This window comes from Sturnus vulgaris, chromosome 20, assembly GCF_052056855.1.
Source record: "Sturnus vulgaris isolate bStuVul1 chromosome 20, bStuVul1.hap1, whole genome shotgun sequence".
Taxonomy (NCBI): domain Eukaryota; kingdom Metazoa; phylum Chordata; class Aves; order Passeriformes; family Sturnidae; genus Sturnus; species Sturnus vulgaris.
Window position 1 is genome coordinate 177,167 of NC_142262.1, and position 23,179 is coordinate 200,345.

The 23,179-nt window shown below is 42.5% G+C and overlaps 2 protein-coding genes across 4 annotated transcripts in view; both read left to right on the forward strand.

Moving 5' to 3' along the window:
* The window catches only part of FASN (fatty acid synthase), a 41,798-nt gene extending 39,041 nt beyond the window's left edge, over positions 1-2,757 (forward strand). Inside the window, exon 43 of the mRNA XM_014887481.2 lies at positions 948-2,757. Within this exon, the coding sequence (XP_014742967.1) occupies positions 948-1,085 (138 nt within the window). The 3' untranslated portion in view covers positions 1,086-2,757. The remainder of the gene's footprint in view (positions 1-947) is intronic.
* A 2,801-nt stretch (positions 2,758-5,558) lies between these two features.
* Positions 5,559-20,891, forward strand: DUS1L (dihydrouridine synthase 1 like). Of its 3 annotated transcripts, none has more exons than XM_014887485.2 (13): positions 5,559-5,934; positions 9,463-9,571; positions 10,445-10,495; positions 12,185-12,297; positions 13,034-13,116; positions 13,281-13,384; positions 14,320-14,464; positions 15,078-15,174; positions 15,550-15,638; positions 16,458-16,624; positions 17,195-17,232; positions 20,137-20,212; positions 20,545-20,891. In XM_014887485.2, the coding sequence occupies exons 1-13, from the start codon at positions 5,698-5,700 to the stop codon at positions 20,694-20,696; spliced, it is 1,461 nt and encodes a 486-aa protein (XP_014742971.1). In that variant the 5' UTR covers positions 5,559-5,697; the 3' UTR covers positions 20,697-20,891. The 3 variants fall into 3 exon arrangements, with proteins under 3 accessions (XP_014742971.1, XP_014742972.1, XP_088032731.1); XM_014887486.2 differs by having other exon boundaries at positions 5,567-5,934; positions 12,245-12,297; XM_088176605.1 differs by lacking the exon at positions 5,559-5,934 and adding an exon at positions 6,568-6,765.
* The last annotated feature ends 2,288 nt before the right edge of the window (positions 20,892-23,179 follow it).

Below are 23,179 nucleotides of genomic sequence, written 5' to 3' on the forward strand. Positions count from 1 at the left end.
ACAAGAATTAGTAATCTCCAAAAGCAAATAAATTGATTGGTTCCGGGCATTATCTGTGGGTAGTGAGGGCCAGAATGTCACCCCAGGACACCTGTATATAGGATGAGTTTTCTATAGCTGATTCTTGCAGCTCTGTAGAATGACTTTGGGTAAAAACGATGTTAAAGGAGAGAAACTTTCAGCCTCTTTTCACTGTGGACCCAAAGTTAGTTCACTGAATGAGGGCAGCCTTCTGAAGAGCAAGTGTCAGTCTTACAACAATAAAGGCAGCTTTTTCTCTTTTTTTCACTTAGAAGCTAGTAGTTAGAAGTGGGTTTCTTCTGGGCTAAAAAAGGTTGGGGTCTGGCTCATAGTCCAGATAAGGTCACTGTTCTTTAGCCCCTGCTCACATACGAGGCTGAAGTTGGTGCAAATACCAGGGAAAAGGAAGTGATTTTCAGAATTCTCTTCCTGCTTCTGGCATCTCCTATCCTTTAAGATGTCCAATTTAGTCATTATTAATTCCATGGTAACTTTTATGTTATTGGAGTTACCTTATGACTTAAAGGAAGATTTCTGATAGTGGGAGAAAGGTGATGAGGAAGGGGGGGTGTTTATTTGGTTTACTTAAGGGCTTGGAAGTAGCTACTTTATCATTCAATCTTTGATATTGTAGGTAAATTTATTCTTTTGGTACTGGGTTGGTTAACTTCCTACCCAGCTTATTTTGAGTGGATGACCTGTCAGACCGTCAAACCATTGTGCTTTAAAACATTGGTTCCAAACAGTGTCCCACAGCTGATCTGTGAAAATGTGTCAGAGAAAACTGGTGCCGTTTTTAACTGAGTTTGATAGAGACAGTGGTCTAAATTATGAGTAACTTAGAAGACTAACAAACTCAAAGTGGCTAGGTGACCAGCTGGTTTTACATTGTGAATGTAAAGCTCTTCTTTCTTGTACTTACACAGGTATGCGATGGGAAAGTGTCTGTCCACGTTATTGAAGGGGATCACCGCACCTTGCTGGAGGGAGATGGTGTTGAATCAATTATTGGGATCATTCACAGCTCACTGGCAGAGCCACGTGTCAGTGTCAGAGAGGGTTAACTTATACTTCGTCACTGTCAACGATGAAGAAAATGCCAACAACATTCCTAGTTATGACAGGCCCCAAGGAACTCTTCCTGTTCAACATCTCATCTGCTCTGCTGCCAGAACTGGGAAGTCCAGCTGGACTCAACTGGTCTTTTTCTGTCTCTTTCTTGCTTATCTTTTCCTTTTTCAACATTTATGGGTTCTATCTCCTTCCTTTCCTATGGCTGTTTTCCCCCCTAGTCTTCCCTGTCCGTGTTAACTGTAGTGCTGTGACTCTGTCACCGTGCACTTCAGTGAGGGTTCCCCACAGATGGTTGCTTCCTACACCCTTGGCAGTATAAAAAAACAAATTTAGGAGTAGATTTCTTGTGCTTTATATTGTTTTTGTCTTAACAGTATTCCAAAGGGTATGTGATAGCACTTGTTGACCAAGCCTAGTGAACAGGGAGAGGAGAGGAGCTGCAGCTGATTTTGGAGATACTTTTTATCTGTGAAGAATCTGTCTGCAGTTTAGGTCAGAAGGAGAATTCCATTGAGGGTTTTGTAACTATATTTTTTAATTTGCTATATTCTAAGTATTTATTGTGTCAAACCAGAGACTTCTTACTTGGTTTTAATTTATCGTGGGTTATAGGAGCAAAGAAACATCCCTTTTTGGAGGGGAAGGTCTATCCTACAAGGGAAAGTTGTCCATCTTTGAAATAATCTAGTTTCTTGTTTGTTTTGTTGTTTGTTTTTTGGTTGTTTTTTTCCTCCCACTGCCCTGCCCTTTTCAGAAAGGAAAAGGTAGAAGGAAGGATTCTTGCCATTGTGTACTCTTCAGAGGAGAGAGGGGCCTGGGGGAATAGGGTGGATGGTTTGACAGATGCTGCTGTATTGAACAGCCATAACTTGGGCATGACAAAAACAGACAAAGCTGTCCCTAGGCAGGTACTTTGTTTATATTTTTGCAAGGTTCTATGGCCCACTCTATCAGAACCTTAGTAAAGCATTAAGATTATTGCTTTACCTTATTCCCTCTCACCTCCAGTCTTGCCACCCAATGAAAAAAATGGAATGGGAAGGGCAGGGAATAGAATTCCTTAACAGTAATTGAACAAATCCTCCCACCCCTGCTCTCCCATAATCAAAGCTCAGGCAAACATACAAGTATCTACCCAAAGCCCCTGTATATTTTATTTAGCTCAGGGCTTGCTTAAGCCTTGTGTATTCATTTTCCTTTCAGAAATGAGACTGGAAGTCCCACATAAGTTAGCTAAGTAATCAGTTTGATGGTCTGATTTTTAAAATACAGTAGTACCTTTTTAAAGGAAATTTGCATAAAATTCAATTGAAAAATCTCTTGCCTTTGCTATGCTGGATCTGTTCTTTCTGAAATCAGTAAATCCTTGTTACACTTATGATACAGAGGAGACCTGGGTAGCAACAAAGCATCAACTAGGAGGAGCTATTGTGCTTCTCGGATGTGCTGTAAAACCCTGGTTCTCTCCATCCCCCAGTGAAGTATTCTGGTAGTACAGGAGCATTCCAGTGACAGGAACAGATGGCTCTTCACTGCAGGTTCTGACCTAGTGTCTTCTGCTTATACCACCCTCTGTTGATAGTGGCTGGGTTAACTGATTTTAGTTTTATAAAGTATTTCTTTTGTGAAATCTGAAATAAAACAACATAATGTCATCTTAAACCATTCTGAAATGTCTTGTTCTTTTTTTCTTTTTTTTTTTCCTTTTAATTAATACTTTTTGGTCTGAAGAGTATCTTTTTGGCTTTTCTAGTATTAAATAGAATTCATCACCAGTTGGCTTTCGAATTATTTCTACCATCATTTCTTAATCCCATGTTTCACCTGTAATCTCCCACTTCTTGGTATAATGCAAAAACTGCTGCTGACATATCTGATTTGTACTCTGTAGAAATAATACTGATGAAAATAATAATAATGAAGTCTTAGAATTCTGAAGCATGGCTTCTTCTGTTGCCATGATTTTGATACCTTAGATACAACCAATTTACAACCATAATATTGAAGTGGAAACTTTTAGATGGGCTTTTATTTGCAGTATTGGACACGTCAGTAATACTCCTGCCTCAGTTTTCTCATCTGTAAAATGGGACAATAGCGTCTACCTCAGGGTCTCTCTGAGGATTAGATGGGCAATGGGTATAAGTGCTCTGAAGTTTTAGGTATGCTGTCTAAGAGTTAGACAGTAACAGAAGGAGGAAAGTGTGTGATGTGTGAGGGGCAGTGGATACTGATACTGGAGTGGCTGTGTGAGCTGTGCATACACCGTGTGACTTCATTACAGCTACTGCATACATCCCTGCACCTACTGGCATTGGGTACTACATAAGACAAAATAAATGAGGACTAGTTGGTTTGGTTTAACTACTGGCAGTTGTAGTGAGCCTGAAAAAAAGGTGGAAGAACCCTACTTGTGTTGGTTATATTTTAAACTGGAAGGAATAAGGATTAAACATAAAGCAAACAGGTACAATAGTGCTGTGCTAAAGTGTTTAACACTTGAATGGGCTGTGTGGAAGGAGCAAGGATTAATGCTGTCCCATCTGTTGAAGCAGGAGCTTGAGGAGTTCCCTGTGTTAAAAAATATGTATGGTTTCATCTAAGCAGAGCTTGAAGATACTGTTTCAGTCATAGAAGTTGCTGAAGATTATTTATAGCTTGTATACTGCTCATGTTCTTGTGGCTGTTATTTGAAAAGCAGAAGGTTGTTTTGTTTAGGGCATTTTGCCCCATAATTTTCCGATTATGAGCTGCTGCCATGTAACCCATTATACAACTGGCTGCTGAACACAGTGTGCCAAAAATAAAAACCTTATTAGTGCTGGTATTGCTTGTTGTTTCTCAGTAGCTCATCAGATTAGACAGATGTAGAATAATATCAGAAGGCAAAATACAATATTGCAATTTCTTGTTTTGAGATGACCAGGATAGAAGTGAAGTCCCTCACACCTACCAGTCTCTGTGAAACGAAGTGGGGATTCTTGTCAGCTGATGCATTCCATGCTTTTCAGATAGCTTCTCACAGGCTAAAAACATGCTGATCTTAACCTCAAGACCGAAGAACAGTTCTCTGACCAGGGAACTGTTTAGAGTCAAAAATACATTATCATTTTGAAATGATGGACCATATACCTTAAATCTGCAATAGAAAGAGTTCAAGAATGTATGGCATGCATTGGTATTAGAGCTATTATTTTCCTTTTCTAGTCTACCACCTTCCTGAAGGCATAGAAATACGCCTCTCTGGCTGAAGGTACCAGTAAAAACAATGCAAGAAGGGGCACAGTTTAACAGAACTAGTTACTTAAAAGAGCAAAACACAGAAGCACTACCAGAAAGTGAAGTGCTGAGATGGAGGTCAAGTAAAACCCAAAAGATTTAAGGTAGAATAGGAAGCAGGTGCTTGTTTCTTTTGCACTTAAACAAGTTACCAGACATTATGCCTGCAAATTAGGGTCAAAAGAGAGGAAAAAAATACCCCTGGAGCAGCTGCATCACAGGAAAGGGGAGTGCAGATAGCAGGGGTGCAGAGGCTGTATATTTAAAATAGCATCCTCATTCTTTAGGCTGCAGAGAGGTATGAAAGATGGTGAAAAATAATTAGAAGCTTGAAACATAATTATTTATTGTAGCAAGTCCATCACAGCCATGAGTGCTAGAAAGCTATAGAGATGGGTGAAAATAAAGGCTTTGACAATGAACTTGAAATGTGAATGCTTGTCAATGGCCAGACTAACAGGCTTACTGAGCAATGGAAGTGTACGTGTAACTCTGCTTAGGCTATAGCGCTTTGTTTTATGATTTTGTTGGAGTTTATCTGTTCTGAAGAAAAGAAGTCCTCAAACTCAAGCCACATTGCCGTTTTGACTGGAGTAGAGATGGAGCATTTTTTATATGCTGGAAGGTATTGGCCGAGAGAGGCAGAAATCCTCCACTGTGCTCATCCTGGTGATGGTCAGTAGCTTTATAAAATGATGCAGAATGAACAGACCTTGTCATGGATGCTGTTATATTTGGTTCAGTCGGGTGGACCATTTTCACCTCTCTGCCTCGACCAAGGACAGCACAGGCCTCTCACTTTGTCCGAGGTCTTGAAATGCTTAGTCACGGCGCTTCGCCTCGGCACCGGCTGCGGCGGAGGCCCAAATGCTGAAAGACGCCCGGCTCGGGGACAAAGGACGGCAGTGGCTGCCGCCCGGGCCGCGCTGTGCGAGGCGCGTATGGGCCGAGTGCCGGCGCCGCGGCACCTGGGGGGAGACCGCCCACGCACGGCGCTCCTTATCCGCCCCTCAGCCGGCCTTCAGCCGCTCCTCAGCCGCCCCTTATCCGCCCCTCAGCCGCCCCGGGCAGCGCAGGGCCCCGAAGCCCTGGGCCCCCTCTCCCGCGCGGCCCCTGCTGGCAGCGCCGCAGTTTCTGGAGGGGACTGCGCGCGGCTGCACCGCTGAGCCGGCCGGAGCGAGATGGCGGTGGCACCGTCCGGCTGCGCCGGTGCCCGGCCCGGGCGCAGCGGTCGCGGCAGCGTGTGGGCGTCAGGCCGCGAGCCCCGGGGCGGCGGCGCGGAGCGGCAGCTGCCGCAACGCTGCACGGGCGTGTAGGCGGGAGATGCCGAAGCTGCGCGGGGAAGCCTTCTGGAGGGAGACGCTGCGGAGCGCCCACTACGTGGTGGCGCCCATGGTGGACCAGAGCGAGCTGGCCTGGAGGCTGCTGAGCCGCCGCCACGGCGCCCAGCTCTGCTACACACCGATGCTGCACGCACAGGTCTTCCTCAGGGACGCCAACTACCGCCGCGAGAACCTCTACGGCGAGGCCTGTCCCGAGGACCGGCCGCTCATCGTGCAGGTGAGCGCGGCCCCCGCCCCGACTCGCCCTATCAGCCCCAGCCCCAGGAGCGACGGCGGTGGCGGCGGCGGCTGCCGGCAGGAGCTTCCCTGGGCTCAGCTTGCGGTGCCATTCTTGGGTAACGTTGAGGACGCAAGTCAGCATTGCCAAACGCACCCGCGCCATCCACGTCGGTTGTGCTAATAAATCCAGGCGTTTTCCAAATGTGCATGAGTTGAAGGTAGTCAGCCTCATCCACATTTTAACGTGGTTATATAGGATGACAGAAATCTCATTTTCTTCATCTAAGTACCGCTGACAGTACTTAGCTCATGAAGATGTGTGTTTTTCTCTTTATTCCATGTTTAGCAGAGGATGGGCTGTGTTAACCACAGGGGCTTGGAGCACTGGACTTCTCAAAGGGTTTTAGTCCCCTGCACTTCATCTTTAGAACCAGATTACAGCTGGTGTTGTAGAGTCAGGGTGTGTCCTGGATCTGGTACCAATCAAGGAGTATCACAGCTTTTTTAATAGTTTTCTGAAACCCTGTGCTAAATGTTTAGCTATAGAAAAAGGATGCAAAGAAGATAGACTTTAAAGCGTGTGTTACTTCTACTTCTGGACTACTGTCTCGTGTTCAGGTACTTCACTCTACCCCAAAGCGGGAAAGTGGCTTGTGGAGCTGGAGGATAATGCAGGGAAAGACGGTTGTCATGAGCAAAGGAATGACTGATTTCCACTCGTTAAATGGATGAGGACCCTTTACCCTGGAAGTGTCTCCCTTCACTGAGGGGAGAGATAAGAGAAGCCTGTGGAAGTATTACTGGCTTGAAGATGATGAATGGGAAACAAGTAAGCGTAGTGGTAAACTGCAGACTTCATTGCTGTGGGATGTACTGGATTCTAAAACATTACATGAGTTTAGAAAGCAAATTAAGGAAAACATTTGAGGGTCTTTAGGTGCAACAAACACACCCTTCTGCTTCCAAAGTCCATAAAGACACTTTTTCAGCTTCTTCTGTTCCTTAGACATTTTGGTATTGGTCTTCGATCTGTCTCAGTACAGCCTTCACAGAGTCATGGTGAAATCATCTGGATTGGAAGGGAGACACAAGTCCACAACCCACAAGTACATTGAGTCCAACTCTTAAGTGAATTGCCTATACAGAGATAAAACTCACAACCTTAGTATTATTAGCACCATGCTCTAACTAAATGAGTTAATCTCAGCATCTTGTACATTTTTCTTCTGGGGGAGATAGTTTCTTTTGACACAGAAAAGTACAAGTGGCAGAAATTCAAATTATCTTAGAAAGCTGTGTCACAGATCCTCGGCTCAATAAGCTGTGTGTTCTGGGTGACACTGCCTGAACAGAATCATTTGCTTTGAGAGTGCTGTGTTTCCCTTCTTCCCACTGGCCTCTACTGGACATAAAGTACAGAACTAACTAATCTTTGGATTGATCTTGTGCAGCAATCCTTACCGATTTGGTCACAGAGTCTCGGAATTAGATTAGGCAGAGGTACATCTGAGCTCAGCCTGCTCTAAAGACTTTGCTTACTGTGCTAACATTCTCATTATATGGCATGGTTGGAGGCTTTCCGTAGTTTCATCTCAGAGAAAGCAAATGATTTTTTTATATTAGTTAGTGTCAGTCGTAATTTTATGTAGTGCCATAGGGTTTAAGTAACAGCTTCTGCTTAGAAGTGTTAAAATTTTGTTTCAAGTTTATGTAAAGACGTGATTACATTGCTTTTTGTGAAAAATGAGTTTTAGAAAATCTGTTTAAAATCATAAACGAGAAGAATAGTCTTATCTCTGTCCTCTTCAACAAAGAAGCTTCAAATTAACCTATTTATTTGCTTTTTGAACTGTGCTTTAAATGTAACGTTAATTACATTCAGTTAAGACTGAGCATTTGACTGTTCCCATGTGTCTGTTTCACATTCCATGGGAATTCATTTTACAGGCAGTTGTGCTTATTGACATCTACAAAGTTTGAGCTGTCTCAAGACCCAGAGACATTATGGGTAACTCTTTTTTTTAAGCCCCATCTTTCTGTACTAAAATGCTATAGCTCTTTGTTCTCCAGAGGATTTTAAGAGCTATTTCCACTTATTCTTGGGTACCATATGTAAAATATTCTTCTGATATTTCTTTGCCTCTTGAATGCTCATCTTTCTCATTTTATCATTTGAAGGCTAAGGATCTTTAGCTGGTAAGTGTCATAGATTTTCTTTGGTGGTTTTTGTTTTCCATAGAATCATAGAATATCCTTAGTTGTAAGATTCACAAAGCCCAGCTCCTGCACAGGACAGCCACCAGAATCCCACCAGTGTTGTCCAAATGCTCCTTGAGCTCTGGCAGGTTTAGGGCCATGACCACTGCCCTTAAGAGCCTTTTTCAGTGCCTGACCACCCTCTGGGGAAGAGCCTTTTCCTGGTATCCAGCCAAAAGCTCTCCTGACACAGCCCCTGCCATTCCCTCAGGTCCTGTCACTGGTCACAGAGAGCAGAGATCAGAGCTGTACTTCTGCTGCCCGTTGTGAGGAAGTTACAAACTTCTATGGGTTCTCCCCTCTGTCTCCTCTTTAGGCTGAACAAGCCAAGTGACCTCAGCCACTCCTCTCATTTTCCCTCCAGACCTTTCACCATGTTTGTAAGCTCCTTTGGACACTCTCTAATAGCTTTGGATCTTTCTTATATTGTGATGTCCCAAACTGTCCCCAGGACAGGAGGAGATGCAGCCCCAGTGCACAGCAGAGCAGGATAATCCCTTCCCCAGCCCAGCTGGCAATGCTGGACCTGATGCCCCCCTAGGACACAGCTGGCCTTCCTGGCTGCCAGGGCACTGCTAACTCATATTTAACTTGCCATCAACCAGGACCCAGGTCCCTTTCTGCAGTACTGTTCTCCAGCCTTTAGTTCCCCTGCCTGTCTGTACGTGCAGAGTCACCCTCTCCCAGGACAGAATAGGCTGCTTGTCTTTATTAAACTTAATATGGTTGGTGATGGCCTTGCCCTCTGATTGTCAGGGTCTCTCTGCCGGGCCTCTGTGCCTCCCAGAGCGTGGACAGCTCCTCCCAGTTTAGTATATCTCATGGAGATTACAAATGTCAGCTTGGTTACAAGTCATTTATGAAGCTGTTAAAGAGCTCTGGCTCCATGTAAGATGGTGCCCTGTGGACCCCTAGTCACGACCAGTCACCAGCCTAATGTCATCCCAGTCACTGTAACCCTTTGCACTTGACTCGTATGTTGAACTCCAGTTGTTCACTCACCACACCATGCGTTTATCCGGCTGTGGGTTGGACGTGTTGTCCAGAGCCGTCCTGTGAGAAACAGTATCAAATGCTTTACTGAAATCCAAAAAGATTACATCACATGGCTTCCCTTGATCTTTTTGAGAAATAGTGTTTGGTATTATTAACTGTGCATATTTGCCTGCTTTCTACAGTAGGTAGTTGCTTCATAACTACATCATAACATTTTGTCAGTACTTGAAGAAAGCTATTGCCTGATTATTCCACTTCTCTTTGGTTTTCACAGTTCTGTGCCAATGATCCTGAAGTGTTTGTCCAAGCAGCACTGTTGGCTCAGGATTACTGTGATGCCATAGACCTAAATTTGGGTTGTCCTCAAATGATTGCAAAGAGAGGTATGTGCAAATCTGAACCCTGGATAAGCAGAGAAATGGCAAATGGTGTTTCAAATGTGAATGTTGGCAGTAAAATATCAAGCCTTGGGGAGGGGCTGCAGTACTACTGAAGTCGAACTTAGTTATACCCAATGTAGCAGGTAACACTTTGTAGTACCTAAAGCAAAAATTAGATATTATTAATTCTGATTTCTCTTAAGTGACAGCTCCTGTGTCTAGAATACCCTTCAGAAATAGTATTTGTAGTAAGAGCTTGATTTTCTTTCTGATTTTTGCTCAAACAGCCTATTTTTAAAAAACTGCACTTAAAAATACATCATTTAGACATTTAGGATCTCCTGTTTCCCTGATACCTGCACAGAGTTTTTTCACAATAATGTAGAAGAAGATGACACCTGCTGAATCCCTTAGATACCACATGTTTGAAAATCAGAACCAGTGTTTGAAAATTTTGTATCAGTTAAGGTGTTAAGAAAATACTTGTTCAGTAACTACACATTCTTCTTCTAAAATATCTTTCAAAGACTAATAGCAAATGATTAGTGGTGCAGATAGATCTTTCACTCTGATCATCTCTTACCCTAATAGGATTTATTAAGCGTCTGGTATAAACCCTTAGAAGTTGGACTTGGAGCTGCAAGTGTCAACACATCAGCCTCGAGAAGTACCAGTGAAAGTAGGGTGTGGGGATTCCTTGTTTATCCTGTAAATCTAGGGTGGCAGGGAGAACAGAATGATCCCACTCTTCCAGTTGGGGCAGGACAGAGCAACTCTGAGGCATATAAGTGTCTGGATCTTTGTGAGAGTTTATGAAAACTGTGCTTCAGGATCTTACTCTTCTGCACAAGTTTGTCATATGCTATTTTATCATAGGTCACTATGGAGCATTTCTGCAAGAGGAATGGGATCTTCTTCAGAGAATGAGTAAGTATTTAGAGAAGGAATAGGATGAACTAATTATCGAGAGGAGGTTTAGGGATTTTAGGGGAAAGGACGTGCATCATATTTCTTTGGGCAGAGTTGTGTTTGGGTTTTGAAGGGGCTGTTGTGTTCTTAATTTTTTTTTAATATCATACTGTAGTCCAGTATCACCCTCAAGATACTTGGTGGTATCCCACTTCAAACTCACATTAGAAATGCTAAAAGACTTTTGTACCTGAAACAGGCTTCAGGTGAAAATGAGTCAATTAAGTTCCAGTCTCAAGATAGCTTAGCAGCTCTCCAGCTCTAGAAACAGTAGAAGTCGCAGTGCCTTTCTTTTTCACTTTGAAGTTCTCAAGTGCCAAGAGTTGTTTTGCTGCTTCAAGCCACAGTTGACCTTTTCTGATCAACTCTGTAGTCTTTCTGTCCAGAGTATAGCAAATTATGCATTTCTTCTCCTAAGTGATGTAGGTTATCTTCAGGCTATCAGTTGCTGTTGTGAACATTGTCATATTTTTTTAAGAAATACGTTTGTGACTGATATAAAAAGCAAGGTTTTGGTCATTTTGTAGAACTGAGAATGTGCCTTCATCCCACTTCAAAGCAAGTGTTGGAACCATGATGTTAGAGAGTCTTATTTCTGTTTGCATTCTCAGTGGTCTGGGGAATCTTGAGTGGTTTGGTACAAAGACGCTGCTGAGAGCCTGGAAGATGAGACAGTGCTTCCTTGCCCAGCATGTAATGTGGCTGTTGAGAACTATGCAAATTAGAATAGCCTCAAGGTGTGAAGAGAACCCAGGTCATCTAGTTGGGTGAGAACCCAGGCTATCTAGTAAGAGAGTTGTCTTAGACTGGCCTCTTGCTCCTTCTTTCCCCAGCCACCTTTAAAATGGACCTGTGTACACCTTGCTTGCTCCTTTGAAAGGGTGATGGGAAGTACCTATCATTAGAGCTTATAGTATTTGGATTAGAAGACAGCAGGTGGCTTTCTACATTATATTTACAGTATATCCAAGCTCTGGAAGAAAAGAGAATTCCAGACACAGCATTACTCAGTGTTTTCCTGTTGGCTCTCTATGTTAGCTCTCTTTTTGGTGTTTTCTTATTCTGGTATTTTTGTGATTCCATGTACTGTGTAACATGGGAGTTTACCATGTTGTTCTAGATTTCACCCTGACTCTATAAACTACATTTACTACTTGATTGCATCTGCAGCCTGCCTCACTTGATAAGCCTCTGCTTCCCATGGATTAGACTCTACTTAAAATAATTATTTTGGTGATAGTTTACGAAGAAGTGAAGCACCTTTTTGTGGGAAAGGTAGACAAGCAAGTGTTACTGTTGGAGGAGTACAATAGCCTGTGATAATAAACTTGTATCCTAACTTAATTAAATTGTGAGGGGATGGTCTTTGAAAGTGAAGGCCTAATGCAGTGGAAGTGTTAGGGCTATTAAATGGGTGACTATTTTATGGGACCTTGTTAGATTTTTGTGCTTCACGTGTGTGTTACTGTTATTAAACTATGCAGTAAGGATTTCAGAGGACACTGCTGGTTTCTTAAGCTGTGAGAACTGCATAGCAGTAACTTCTCAGGCTTTTTCCATACCACACCCAGTATCAGATCTTGAGGAGAACAGACACTTTTCAGAGCATTGTGCAGCCCACTTACCTGTCTTTTCAATCTTTCTCAGTTTTACTGGCTAACGAGAAGCTCTCTGTTCCCATCACATGCAAAATCCGCGTTTTCCCAGACATTGACAAGACAGTGAAGTATGCACAGATGCTGGAGAAAGCTGGCTGCCAGGTAAGAAGGCAGCTGCTCCCTCTACTCTTGCACTGGACACATATCTTTGTGTAAAGTACAGTTCTTGGTACACTGTGGAGATGAATAGGCTGCGTTATTTTGAAGACAGAGCAAACAAGGTGCAGACAGATTCTGTGTGTTTGCAGTCCTAGGCCACAGGTCAGTAGTGTGGTACAGAAGACACAGTGATTTTAGCCTCTTGTAATCACTGCACTGTTGCAGCATCCTTCACGGTGGCTGAACATCTCAGTCTTCATATAGTGCTGCAGGGAGCAGTGTGAATGCATGAAATCCACAGGACTGTAGAAGAAAAAGGGTATCAAAAGGTATTGCTAGAAGAAATAGACAATCTTCTAGGATTTAACTCCAATTGGAAGAGATTGTCTATAGTTAGAGACAGTACTGACAGTGTTTGGACCTTCTGCTGAGGAGAAAGCTAGATCAATATATCACAAATTCCAAAGTGAATCACAAATGGAATCCAGTGCAAAAGGAAATCTGTAGGTTCTCCCATGATAGAATCTTGTCATGCCATGAAATAGCAAGATGAGAGGAGCCTAAGACAATGCCACAGTAGGTGAGCTGCTGGTATTTTTCTGTGTTGCTAAACTCCCTGCACTCTTGAAATAGCAGCAGGAACTCAGTGGCACCCATGAAGTGTAGGAGTGAAAGGAAATTTTTGGATTTATTCCAGTGGTTCATACACATAGAAAGTAAATGTAATTTTGTGTTCCAGCTGCTGACTGTGCATGGCCGTACTAAAGAACAGAAAGGACCACTTGCTGGCGTGGCATCTTGGGAGCACATTCAAGCTGTAAGGTTAGTGAGCAGTACCAGTCTTAGTGGATTCCTGCTAACACTCTGGATTTTAAACAGAGTGTACTGCGGCATTGAGGAGCAAACAAATTTGTGTGACAGGAGGAGAATTTCTGGATTGGCTCTTAATTCTCAATTTTATGCATCTCTTTTATTCATTGGGATAGAAAAGCTGTAAACATTCCTGTATTTGCAAATGGAAACATCCAGTGTCTCAGCGATGTGGAAGAATGCATCCGTAAGACAGGAGTACATGGTGTCATGAGTGCAGGTAAAGAAAATGAACTTTTACTCAGATGAGAATATAAGTTTTTTCTTAGTCCCTTAACAGCCCCGTATACATTGATTAAAAACTTAATGTCAGATTGACTTGGTAAACAGCTTTGCTTGACAGCTGAGTGGGCATTCTCTCTCGTCTTATACTGGCCATCTCATACCAGGGCCAGGAATCACTTCAGATTTGTAAAGAATTGTTATGTCAGACTTGCAATACCATTGACTCACTAAGCTCAAATCTAACTACTTGACAAAGGCATATGGAGCTCCTGTTGTCCTGTAATATTTTTGTGACATCTGTTAATCAATTGAATAGTTTTTGAATGGTTGAAGTGCATCTGTGGGTTAATATTCCTGCAGGTGGTTCATGTCGGGTTGGGACAAGAAAGAAGTGACATAAACTTCCTACAGGAAGAGCTTGGATAGGCATCAGAAAGAGCTTCTAATCACTCACACAGTTAAAGAAGGGTTGTGGAATCTTTTAGAAAATACTGGTTAACAAAAGGTTTGTGAAGCCAGTAGAGAGGAGCACAGTGAGAAGCTGTATCTGTGAAGTTGGGCCAGACAAATGTCAATACAGATACATGGCAAGACACCTGTCATTTCAATATTTAACCATTGGGCAACAAAAGCAGAGATTTCTGTATTTACTAATTGGTTTACTGTCTTTGTGTGTAGGTTAGATGCCTTCTTAGAAACTGCACTTTAATTAGGTATGAGCTGTTTGGCACAATTAGGAATTGTTTCGTGAAATGTAGTATCCCAAGGTCAGGCTAGAGCTTTACGGACCTTGTGTTCTTCTTGAGAGTACGTGGGTGATGTGGCTGTGGCTGAAGCATCGCAAAAGGAATGACAAAACTCCAGAGCAGAGATTTTGGCCTTTGTTTCAATCCTGAAATGAAAGTTTGAGTATTTCTTTTTGTTCCCTAGAAGGTAATCTTCATAACCCAGCTTTGTTTGAGGGCCGGAACCCATTGGTGTGGGAGATGGCTGAGGAGTATCTGGAGATAGTGCGGAAGTACCCCTGTCCATTGTCTTATGTTAGGGCTCATCTCTTCAAGCTCTGGCATCACACGTGAGTATCTCCATAGAACTCTTAATGTTTTCATTAAGCTGAGCTTATCCTGCTTAGCAAGTGTCTGGCTTTTCTGGACAAGGATTCGTTTGGCCAGAATGAGTATGTTGCAAAGTTTTCTTTCCTGGACCTGGCTGGAGAGGGTGTGGGCTGAGGCCTTTACCCTTCATTTCATATCTGGGAAACAGGGCATGGGGAATGAATGCCACAAAGATCAGCCAGGGCTGGGAGCTCACAGCACGCTGGTTGCAATGTGGTAATTGCCCGTATGCACACACACACTTCATAGCAAACACAAATTAGCTATCTCCTTGTTCATTGTGAGGCAAAGTGCTGTTGCATTTATTGTAGAGTAAGAGCATGGCTATGGGCAGTTACTGAGAAGCAGCTGATGCACTGTACATTCACGTTAGCTTGTGTCAAGGTACCTTGGTTGTCTGCCAAGTATTTATCTGGAAGAGACATATGTGTGCTTTTCTCTGGAGTTACAAAGAAGAACATAAGCTTCTCCCAGGAAGTTTAGGAATCAGGAAAGGTGTATAAAATGTTTTTATACAGTTATTTTTAGTTGATTGCAGTCTAAATATAACTTGATGTTTGGGATTTGCCTTAGGCTTCAAGTTTACCAGCAGCTGCGTGAAGAATTAGCAAAAGTGAAGACTCTAGAGGGCATCATAGATGTCAACAGGGAGCTGAAACTGCGATGCCAGGTACCAAGATGGGCCCTAATCTCCCAGAACAGCACTGCCTGCACTTAGTGGGAACGTACCAAATATGTCATAGAGTTGGCATCCGTTAGTCACTTCTATGGGACTTTGTGGCTTACTAACTTTGATTTTGCTAGCTTACTACAGTAGCTTCCCCTTAAGCCTGGACAACTTTGTGAGATAAAGTTGATTTAGGAGTTACAAATATGCTTCAGTTCACTTTGTAGATGATTTTTATGCCTATTATGTAACTGACAGTAATGGTTAGCTTAAATTTCAGTTTGCGATTTCCTGGACTTTGAAGTTATTTAGTTATTGAAGTTATTTAGTGTATTTTCTGACAACTCCAGGAAGACTGACTGTAACTCTATGCTGCAGGAAGAAATAGCTAATCAGAAAGAAGGAGAAAAGCCAAAAGAAGGGTTGCCTTTTTTCCACTGGATCTGTCAGCCATACGTCAGGACAGGGTGAGTTACCTATTTTGATACTTACAGGTACTCACAGGCCTTTCCCACCCATACTGTCAGTATCAGCAATTGATTGTGTTCTAGGAGCTTACACTAAAAAAAAAAAAAAAAATTAAAAAAAAGGGAAAAAAAGAAAAAAAAGTGAAGACTGATGACTTTGGATTATTTTTATTCTAGTTTGGTTGTTTCCTAGTTATTGCTTTGTTTGTGGGGATGTTGCTCATTGTTTATCTTCTCTCCTCTGGATCCTCCTCAAATTTCTCTCTCTCTGGAAAGTAAAAATCAGGAATCCCACTGCAGTTCAGAACAAGAATCTGATGTGCAATAAATATGCTACCTGACAGTGCTTTATTGTTACATGCAACATGAATGTTGCTGGTAACTGCTATGGTAGCAAAGGTAAGAACTAAATTGTATTCTGTAAAGGATGCTTGTAATGTATGGACAAGCTTTTCAGATAGCTCATTCCCCTTCTGCTGAAAATTGGGCTGAGGAAGAGAACAAGTGTGTCAAGATTAATACTTAAGTAAATACTTCAAAAAATACTTAAGTAAAACCTGGGAATAACAGGTGCCTAATTTAGCTGACCAACTTTAATTGGCTTTCCTACTGATATATCAGATAGTATGTCTGTTATTAACCACCAGTGTTAACCAAAAGAGCCAGGTTTTTCTATCCCATTTCTAAGGTCAATGACACTTCATTGTAGCCATGACAGAAAGGTTTATGGTTTACCCAGATTTCTGTAAACCAAAAGAATGGTCAGGGAACAGCTACTTCTTCCCTCCAGCCAACTTATGATGAAATTCACTGTTTCAGGCCAAAGGAGAGATGCAGGGAGAATGGAGACAGTGGAACTGAAAAAGGTGTGCGAGGGAAACGTGCTCTGGAAGAAGAGGAAGATGGAAATTCTGAGCTTCTGTCAAAGAATAAACAAAAAAAGAAGTTAAGAAATCCAAATAAAAGCTTTGATCCATCTTTAAAACGTAAGTTCCATTTACTGGCATAAAGGTATGGAGAGTTGCTGATACCATCTTTGACATAACTTGCCACTAAGAATTTTCCTGGCTTGTGTATTTGTAGAAACTCCTTGAAAAAGAAGGGAAATTATTGCTATTGAAATTTCAGTAGCATGCAACATGATTCAAATAATGTTCACTAGTAAAGGAAACAAGGATCAAAGTAGTAGGTCACTGATTCTCTCTAAGCATCTTTTTAAGATCAAAATGGTTTACAAAGTGAATTGTAGCTGTCACTAGCATTTGAAATGGAAAGTTTTGTATGAATTTCAAGATGATGTCCTTCTGTTTTTGTTTGACTTGAGGATTAAAATTTGCAATGTTTGGATTTTAGCATAGAGGCACTTAAAAATTCGAAGTATTTTTACCTTTGCACTGTTATTTGAGGTACTGTATTTTTATTTCAAAAAGAGTCTCTGGCTAGAAAAGCACCAAGCTTTTCTGATTTTTTTTTTTAAACTTATTTCTTCCACATAAAAATACCATTGTATTTAATCAATTGGATCAGCTTTCTCTCTCTCTCTCTCTCTCCCTCAGCCAAATATGCAAAATGTGATCAATGTGGAAACCCTAAGGTAAGTCAGTACAAGTGTCCATAAAAGCATTTTCTTTAAATGGAAATAAAATGACCATGAAGGGATCAGTCACACAATGTCTGGATTGAGACAAGGGGCACGTGGTGTCCCTCGGGGGTCTGTACTGGGACCAGCACTGCTCAGTGTCTCCATCAGTGATGTGGACAGTGGGAGCAAGAGTGTCCTCAGGGCATTTGCAGATGACACCAAGCTGAGTGCAGTGATGACACAGCTGAGGGACACGGCCATCCAGAGGGACCTGGACAAGCTCAGGCAGTGGCCTGTGGGAACCTCTGAGGTTTAACAAGGCCAAGTCCAAGATTCTGCACATGGGTCAGGGCAATCACAGCATCAAATCCAGGCTGGAGGATGCACAGATTGAGAACAGCCTTGCCCAGGACTTTGGGGTGCTGTTGGATGAGAGGCTGGTCATGGCTCAGCAACGTGTGCTCACAGCCCTGGGAGCACCTGTGTTCTAGGCTGCATCAAAAGCAGCAGGTCCACGGTGGGGGGGATTCTGTGCCTTTACTCTGCTCTTATGAGACCCCCTCCTGACATACTGCATCCAGCTCTGGAGCCCTTGGTGCAGGAGACACGTGGAGCTTTCAGGGCAGGCCCAGAGGAGGCTACAAATATGATTAGGGGATGGAGTCCCTCTGCCATGGAGACAGGCTGAGAGACTGGGGGGTGTTCAGCCTGGTGAAGAGAAGCCTCTGGGGAGCATCACTGCCCCTTCCATTTCCTAAAGGGAACTTAAAAGAAAGACAGCAATGGACTTTGTAGCAGAGCCTGTTACAGTAGGGCAAAGGGTGATAGATTTAAAGAGAGTAGATGCAGACTACATATGCCTTAGATTAGAAGCCATTTTTTTATGGTGAAGCAGTGGCCCAGGTTGCCCAGAGAGGTTGTGGATGCCCAATTCCTGGAAACATTCAAAGTCAGGTTGGACAGGGCTCTGAGCAACCTGATCTAGTTGAAAATGTCCCTGCTCTTTGCAGGGGGTTGGAGTAGATGACTCTAAAGGCTCCTTCCAACCCAAACTATTCTATGATTCTATTCTGTTATTCCAAATCCTGAGGTAGGTGCGTGCCAAGTCCTGCTGATAAGTGTGTGTGGAGAGGAAAGTCCATACTTGGGCAAAAGCTTTTTTAACCAGTAACTGTAACCGATCTCTGAGGTTGAAGGTGCTGGACAAAAATCCTTAACATATATAGGTTCTTTGAGAGAATTTACTTTCCTCTCCAAAAAAAGTGCACTCCTGCTGCTGCTGAGAGTATTTATTTATTGCTATGACAGTTGAGTGAATTAATTGAATTACCCAAGATATCTTGGAAACAAATCTCCAGACTTCCACACATGTATGGTCTGCATATTTTACTGTGAAATGAAAAACAAACCCCTCTTACCATGGTTAGTGGTGGCTAGAGTTTTTCTGCAAAGTGAAAATTTGAATAATTGGTGTGGTTCTTAGTGTACTAATAAAAATACTTCAAATGTCATCACAGTTCAGGCTGCAGTGAGTGTCAGGCAGCACCTGCAGCTCTGGCTTCTGTTGTATTTGGATCTCTGCCTTTATCAAAACAAACATAAGCACCTCCTCATCCTCAGTCTTGCCTATGCAGCAGATTAACATTAGCTTTCACTATTAGCAATGCGAAATGAAGCAGCTGGTTTTACAGATTCTGTATTGAGATTTCAAATATTTTGCTATTTGCAAAGAGTTCATTTTGTTTTTGCGTGTTTATTTTTTCTTGGGGAACATAGCTGTTTGCTTGACAGAGTGGCGTTGCTGAGCTGTGTGAGCAGAGGGTATTTATTGCTGCTAATATATCTGTAAAGCAGGGTGTAAGATACAAGTAATTTTGTGTTCTACCTTAAAAGTTACCCTTACACCTCAGCGGGGCGAGGCAGCGTGTGATATTGCTCTCTGTTGTAACAGTTACTGCAGCGCAGCAGTGGCAGCCAGCTAGGGCTCAATTTGAAGCTGCAGCTACTGAAAAAAAGGGATTTTTTTGCTGGGTTCATTATTGGGAAAGCATTGAGCACTGAGCTAGCCTGCTTTCAAAGCCATCCTGTATCATCACTAATCCATGTGACATCACTTGGTGCATAAACCAGGAGTCTGCACCAGGACTTTGTTTTGCTCTTGCATCACTGTAATGTTGCAGGTAGCTCTTGACATCTTCTGACTAGGTCTGTAATTTTATTTTTCCTAGATTATGTGTTTCTGAGCTAGGTCATGAAATGGGATGAGGGGGTGGGGGCTGTAGAGAAGAAGGAATTCAACTAAAGCCTTCCTAAACATGAAGGATTTTCTGACTGGGGTGGAGGGAATCACACTAAACAACATCAACCCCCTTTTCTAAAATGTGTGTGAGCAAAGCACCCCAGAGACCCAGGCTCATACTGCCACATCATCAGTTAGCTGAGACTCTAAGGGTCGTACATTTTACTTTAATAAATATGCAGGTGTATTTTAAGATGCAAGTAGGGAAGTAATTCTGGTGGGAACATATTTTAGGCATAGCTGCAGATGGTAGCACTGTGTTTCGTGTTGCAGAGAACTAGAGCAAGCTGACCAGCACCAAGTGTGTTCATGCTTGTTCCAGAGGGCTTAGGGCATGTGCCTGCTTGTGGTCGGCAGCTCAGGCTGCCCAACAGATTACGTGGTTTGCACAAGTTGAATGTGGATTTTTTTTTTGGTTGGTTAGGGTTTTTTTGTTCTTATGTGCAAACAGTGGATAGCCCCCATATGACACCAACTCCATCATCTTCACTAGGCTGAGAACGTGGTTTTCTTCCAAAGATCTGAAAGTGCAGAGCTGCATTGTTACTTATTATAGTAAACAGTAATAATTTTATTTTCACTGACACAAGGTTCTTTATACCACTATCCCAACCCAGGGCAATAAATGTGTGTTTAATATGTGCCGAGGATGCTGCAAGAAAAGAGCATTCAAGGAGGTAGCAGATTGTCCAGGTAAGTGTATCTGGCCTTACCAGCCATCAAGCAAACATCTCGTTATTCTCCCATGTATATTCATTACTTTAATCTTTGGGTTATGGGGAGTAGGAGAGTGTTAAAATCGACATACTACCCTAAAATGCTACATGCTGTCTAAAAGTTTATAGTACCATTTTAAAAGACAGCTCTTCCTTCTCTGTATGTCATTGCTCCTGCTTCCAAAGCCTCTGGATGCAGTTTCCAGTCTGTAAAGACCACTTTTTTTTAAGGAATAATTCTGTTTACCACTGCAGTAATCTCATTTCAGAATGTTAGTTTAGGGTTTTATTCCCCTTTTGCTTTTTCAGGTCATGGATTACTTTTTAAGACCAAGTATGAAAAATCCCTTTCGTGGCAGCACAGTCAAAGAGGAATTCAAACCCCAGAGATCAGTCAGAGAGGAGATGCAGAGGTGGGGGAGATGGCAGTGCTGAAGGAGGCTGGTGACATTACAGGGTGAACTTTGGAAATGAACAGTCCAAGAGCTCCTGCCAGACCACTACTTCCCTGGGCCAAAGAATTTGTCATCTCCAGCTCGTTGTCAGCTGTGTGAACATGTTCCACATGATTAAGTTCTGGAAAAGTTTTATTTAAGTAAAAAACTGCTTACTCAGGGAATTATCCTGCATTTGAAATAAAAAGAGATGCAATTAAATGTCTCATGCTGTATTTGAAAGACTGAAAATGCTGCATTTTTGGGTGGAGGCAATTTCTGTAAGCTGTCATTACACTCTGCCTCCTGTATGCTCATTAACCCTCCATATTCTGTTTTTAATATTGGGGCCTAAAGTGATTGTATTAGAACAGCCTTCTGGCACACTAAAAATAGCTATGTCAGTGACTTCCTCACTAACAGAAAATGTGTCATATCTGTTAGTGTTTTAGTAGGCCACATTTTTAATGCAGAAAGAAAAGCAGCAGTACTTGTAAAAATGTAAGATCTTGCTATATCCACATTAACAGTTATTAGTTTCTCACAGTATGATGAAACTTAACAGTCTTCCATGAACCAAAGACTGGGGGGAGGATGAAATCTCTATTTTAACAGAGAGGGTTGTCTAAAAATATGTGGGAATTTGGAACCAAATCAATGAACATTTCCCTGCTCAAGGTCTCATACTTTCACTATGTGGTCATTTGTCCTTCACATGTGATAAATTCTGAGAGGCGTGTGTCAAAAACCAGATGCAGGTCCTACACGTGCCTTTAAAAAAGATGGGAACTTGAAAACACCTCTCCCACCTCCTGTGCAAAAAGTCCACTTCTTCTCTAGCACAGGCATACATACTAAAGCTGTCAAGTATTCTGAGTTTCCTGGTCTATTCCCCTCTCCTCTAGTAAAAAACCTAAATATTTATTATCCTAGAATTTCAAACAGTTTAATTGACCTCTTCCCATTTACAGTTTCCCAAAAAAACCAGAAAGCTCAGTCATTCTCCTGCTCAAAGTCCACAAAGGCGAAACAGCTGGTTCCAGCACAAGAGACCTGGGGCTGAGTGAGAGATGTGGCTTATCTTCTTTCCCACACAGAGAGATTTTAGCTCACACCTCCCTCTCACAAATACAGTCTCATCACAGAATCACCAGTGTACAGGAACAATCAAGGTGGCTTTAGGCTCCTAAATTCAGGAGGGGTCTTACACTTTTCTAGAAGAAACGTGCCTCAACAGTCCTGACTCCCATCTACAAGATCCTAAAGCAACAGCAGCTTCTTTCACAGGCTAAAGGAGAGAGTTATATACCAGTAACTCTGCACAAAGCATCCACGATGCCAATGCAATAAAAGATGCTCGATCACTCCCAGAGAGGCTGCAAGTACTTTTGTCTGGGGGGACGAAAACTTCCCACCTCTGCCAACACTACAGAAGGGCCCCGGGCCACAGCCAGAGCTGGAAACTGCTATTGCCACCTTGTGGGCCCCTTGTGGCTGCTGAGAGATGTGTGATGCTGCTGGTGTCTGGAAGAACAGAGACTCCAATCAGCTCAAGACATCACTGACCACTGAGGAGCCCTGCAGAAGAAATTCTCCAGCAAGGGACAGATATCGGTCAATAAAATCCTGAAAGTGGAAGCACAGACTGCCACCTGGCATGGTGCACTTCACTGGGATGCATCTTCTAAAGAGCAGAGTTTAAGATCTTTTCCTTACAAATAGTATCACTGGCTCATTTGGGGAAGAAAGCAAGAATGTTTGAGTAGCATTTTAGGACTGAAAAGCTTTCCTTCAGCATGAACAGAAAGCATAACAGTACTTTCCCTGCATTTCTTATACAGATGTACAGCAATTTACCCAAGGACTCAACTTGCCTTTCTCACTAAACTGGGTATCAATGATGCTCAACACTAAGTTCTTCCCTCAAAAATGGGAGAATTTTTCCATGCCAAATGTAACCAAAGACCTCACAGAAACTATTGCTTCCATTTTCAGCACCTAAGTCATAAACAGCATGGAAAGCCAGGGAGAGGCCACTGTTGCTACAGGAATTTTGCTGTTCAAATGTTCATTCAAAATGCACTTTCTTCACAGTTCATCCAAGCTACATCTCCAACCAGATCAGAAAGCAAAACACAATCGCCTACAAAAGATCAGGAAGCTTAGCAAAAAAATCAATGGCTTGATATCAAAATGCCTAAAACCCACTTTAACACAAAACTCAAAATACTCGGAAGCTTTTAAATCCTGTTGTTTAATGCACTAAATATAACAACTTACCTTTTCTAAAAAAAAAAAGCATGAACACATTAAAAGTAACATCTGTAGTCACTTGCCAGACCAGTCAGGGTTGGATCAAAATTCTCAGCTTGCCTTACGGATTAGGTGAATACAAGGCTGCAGTGACTTCAGAAAATGCAGTGCATATCTCCTTTAATGAATACAGGAACACACATACACACCACACACACACACACACACAGGGCTGCCACCTTTAACCCCTTTATAAA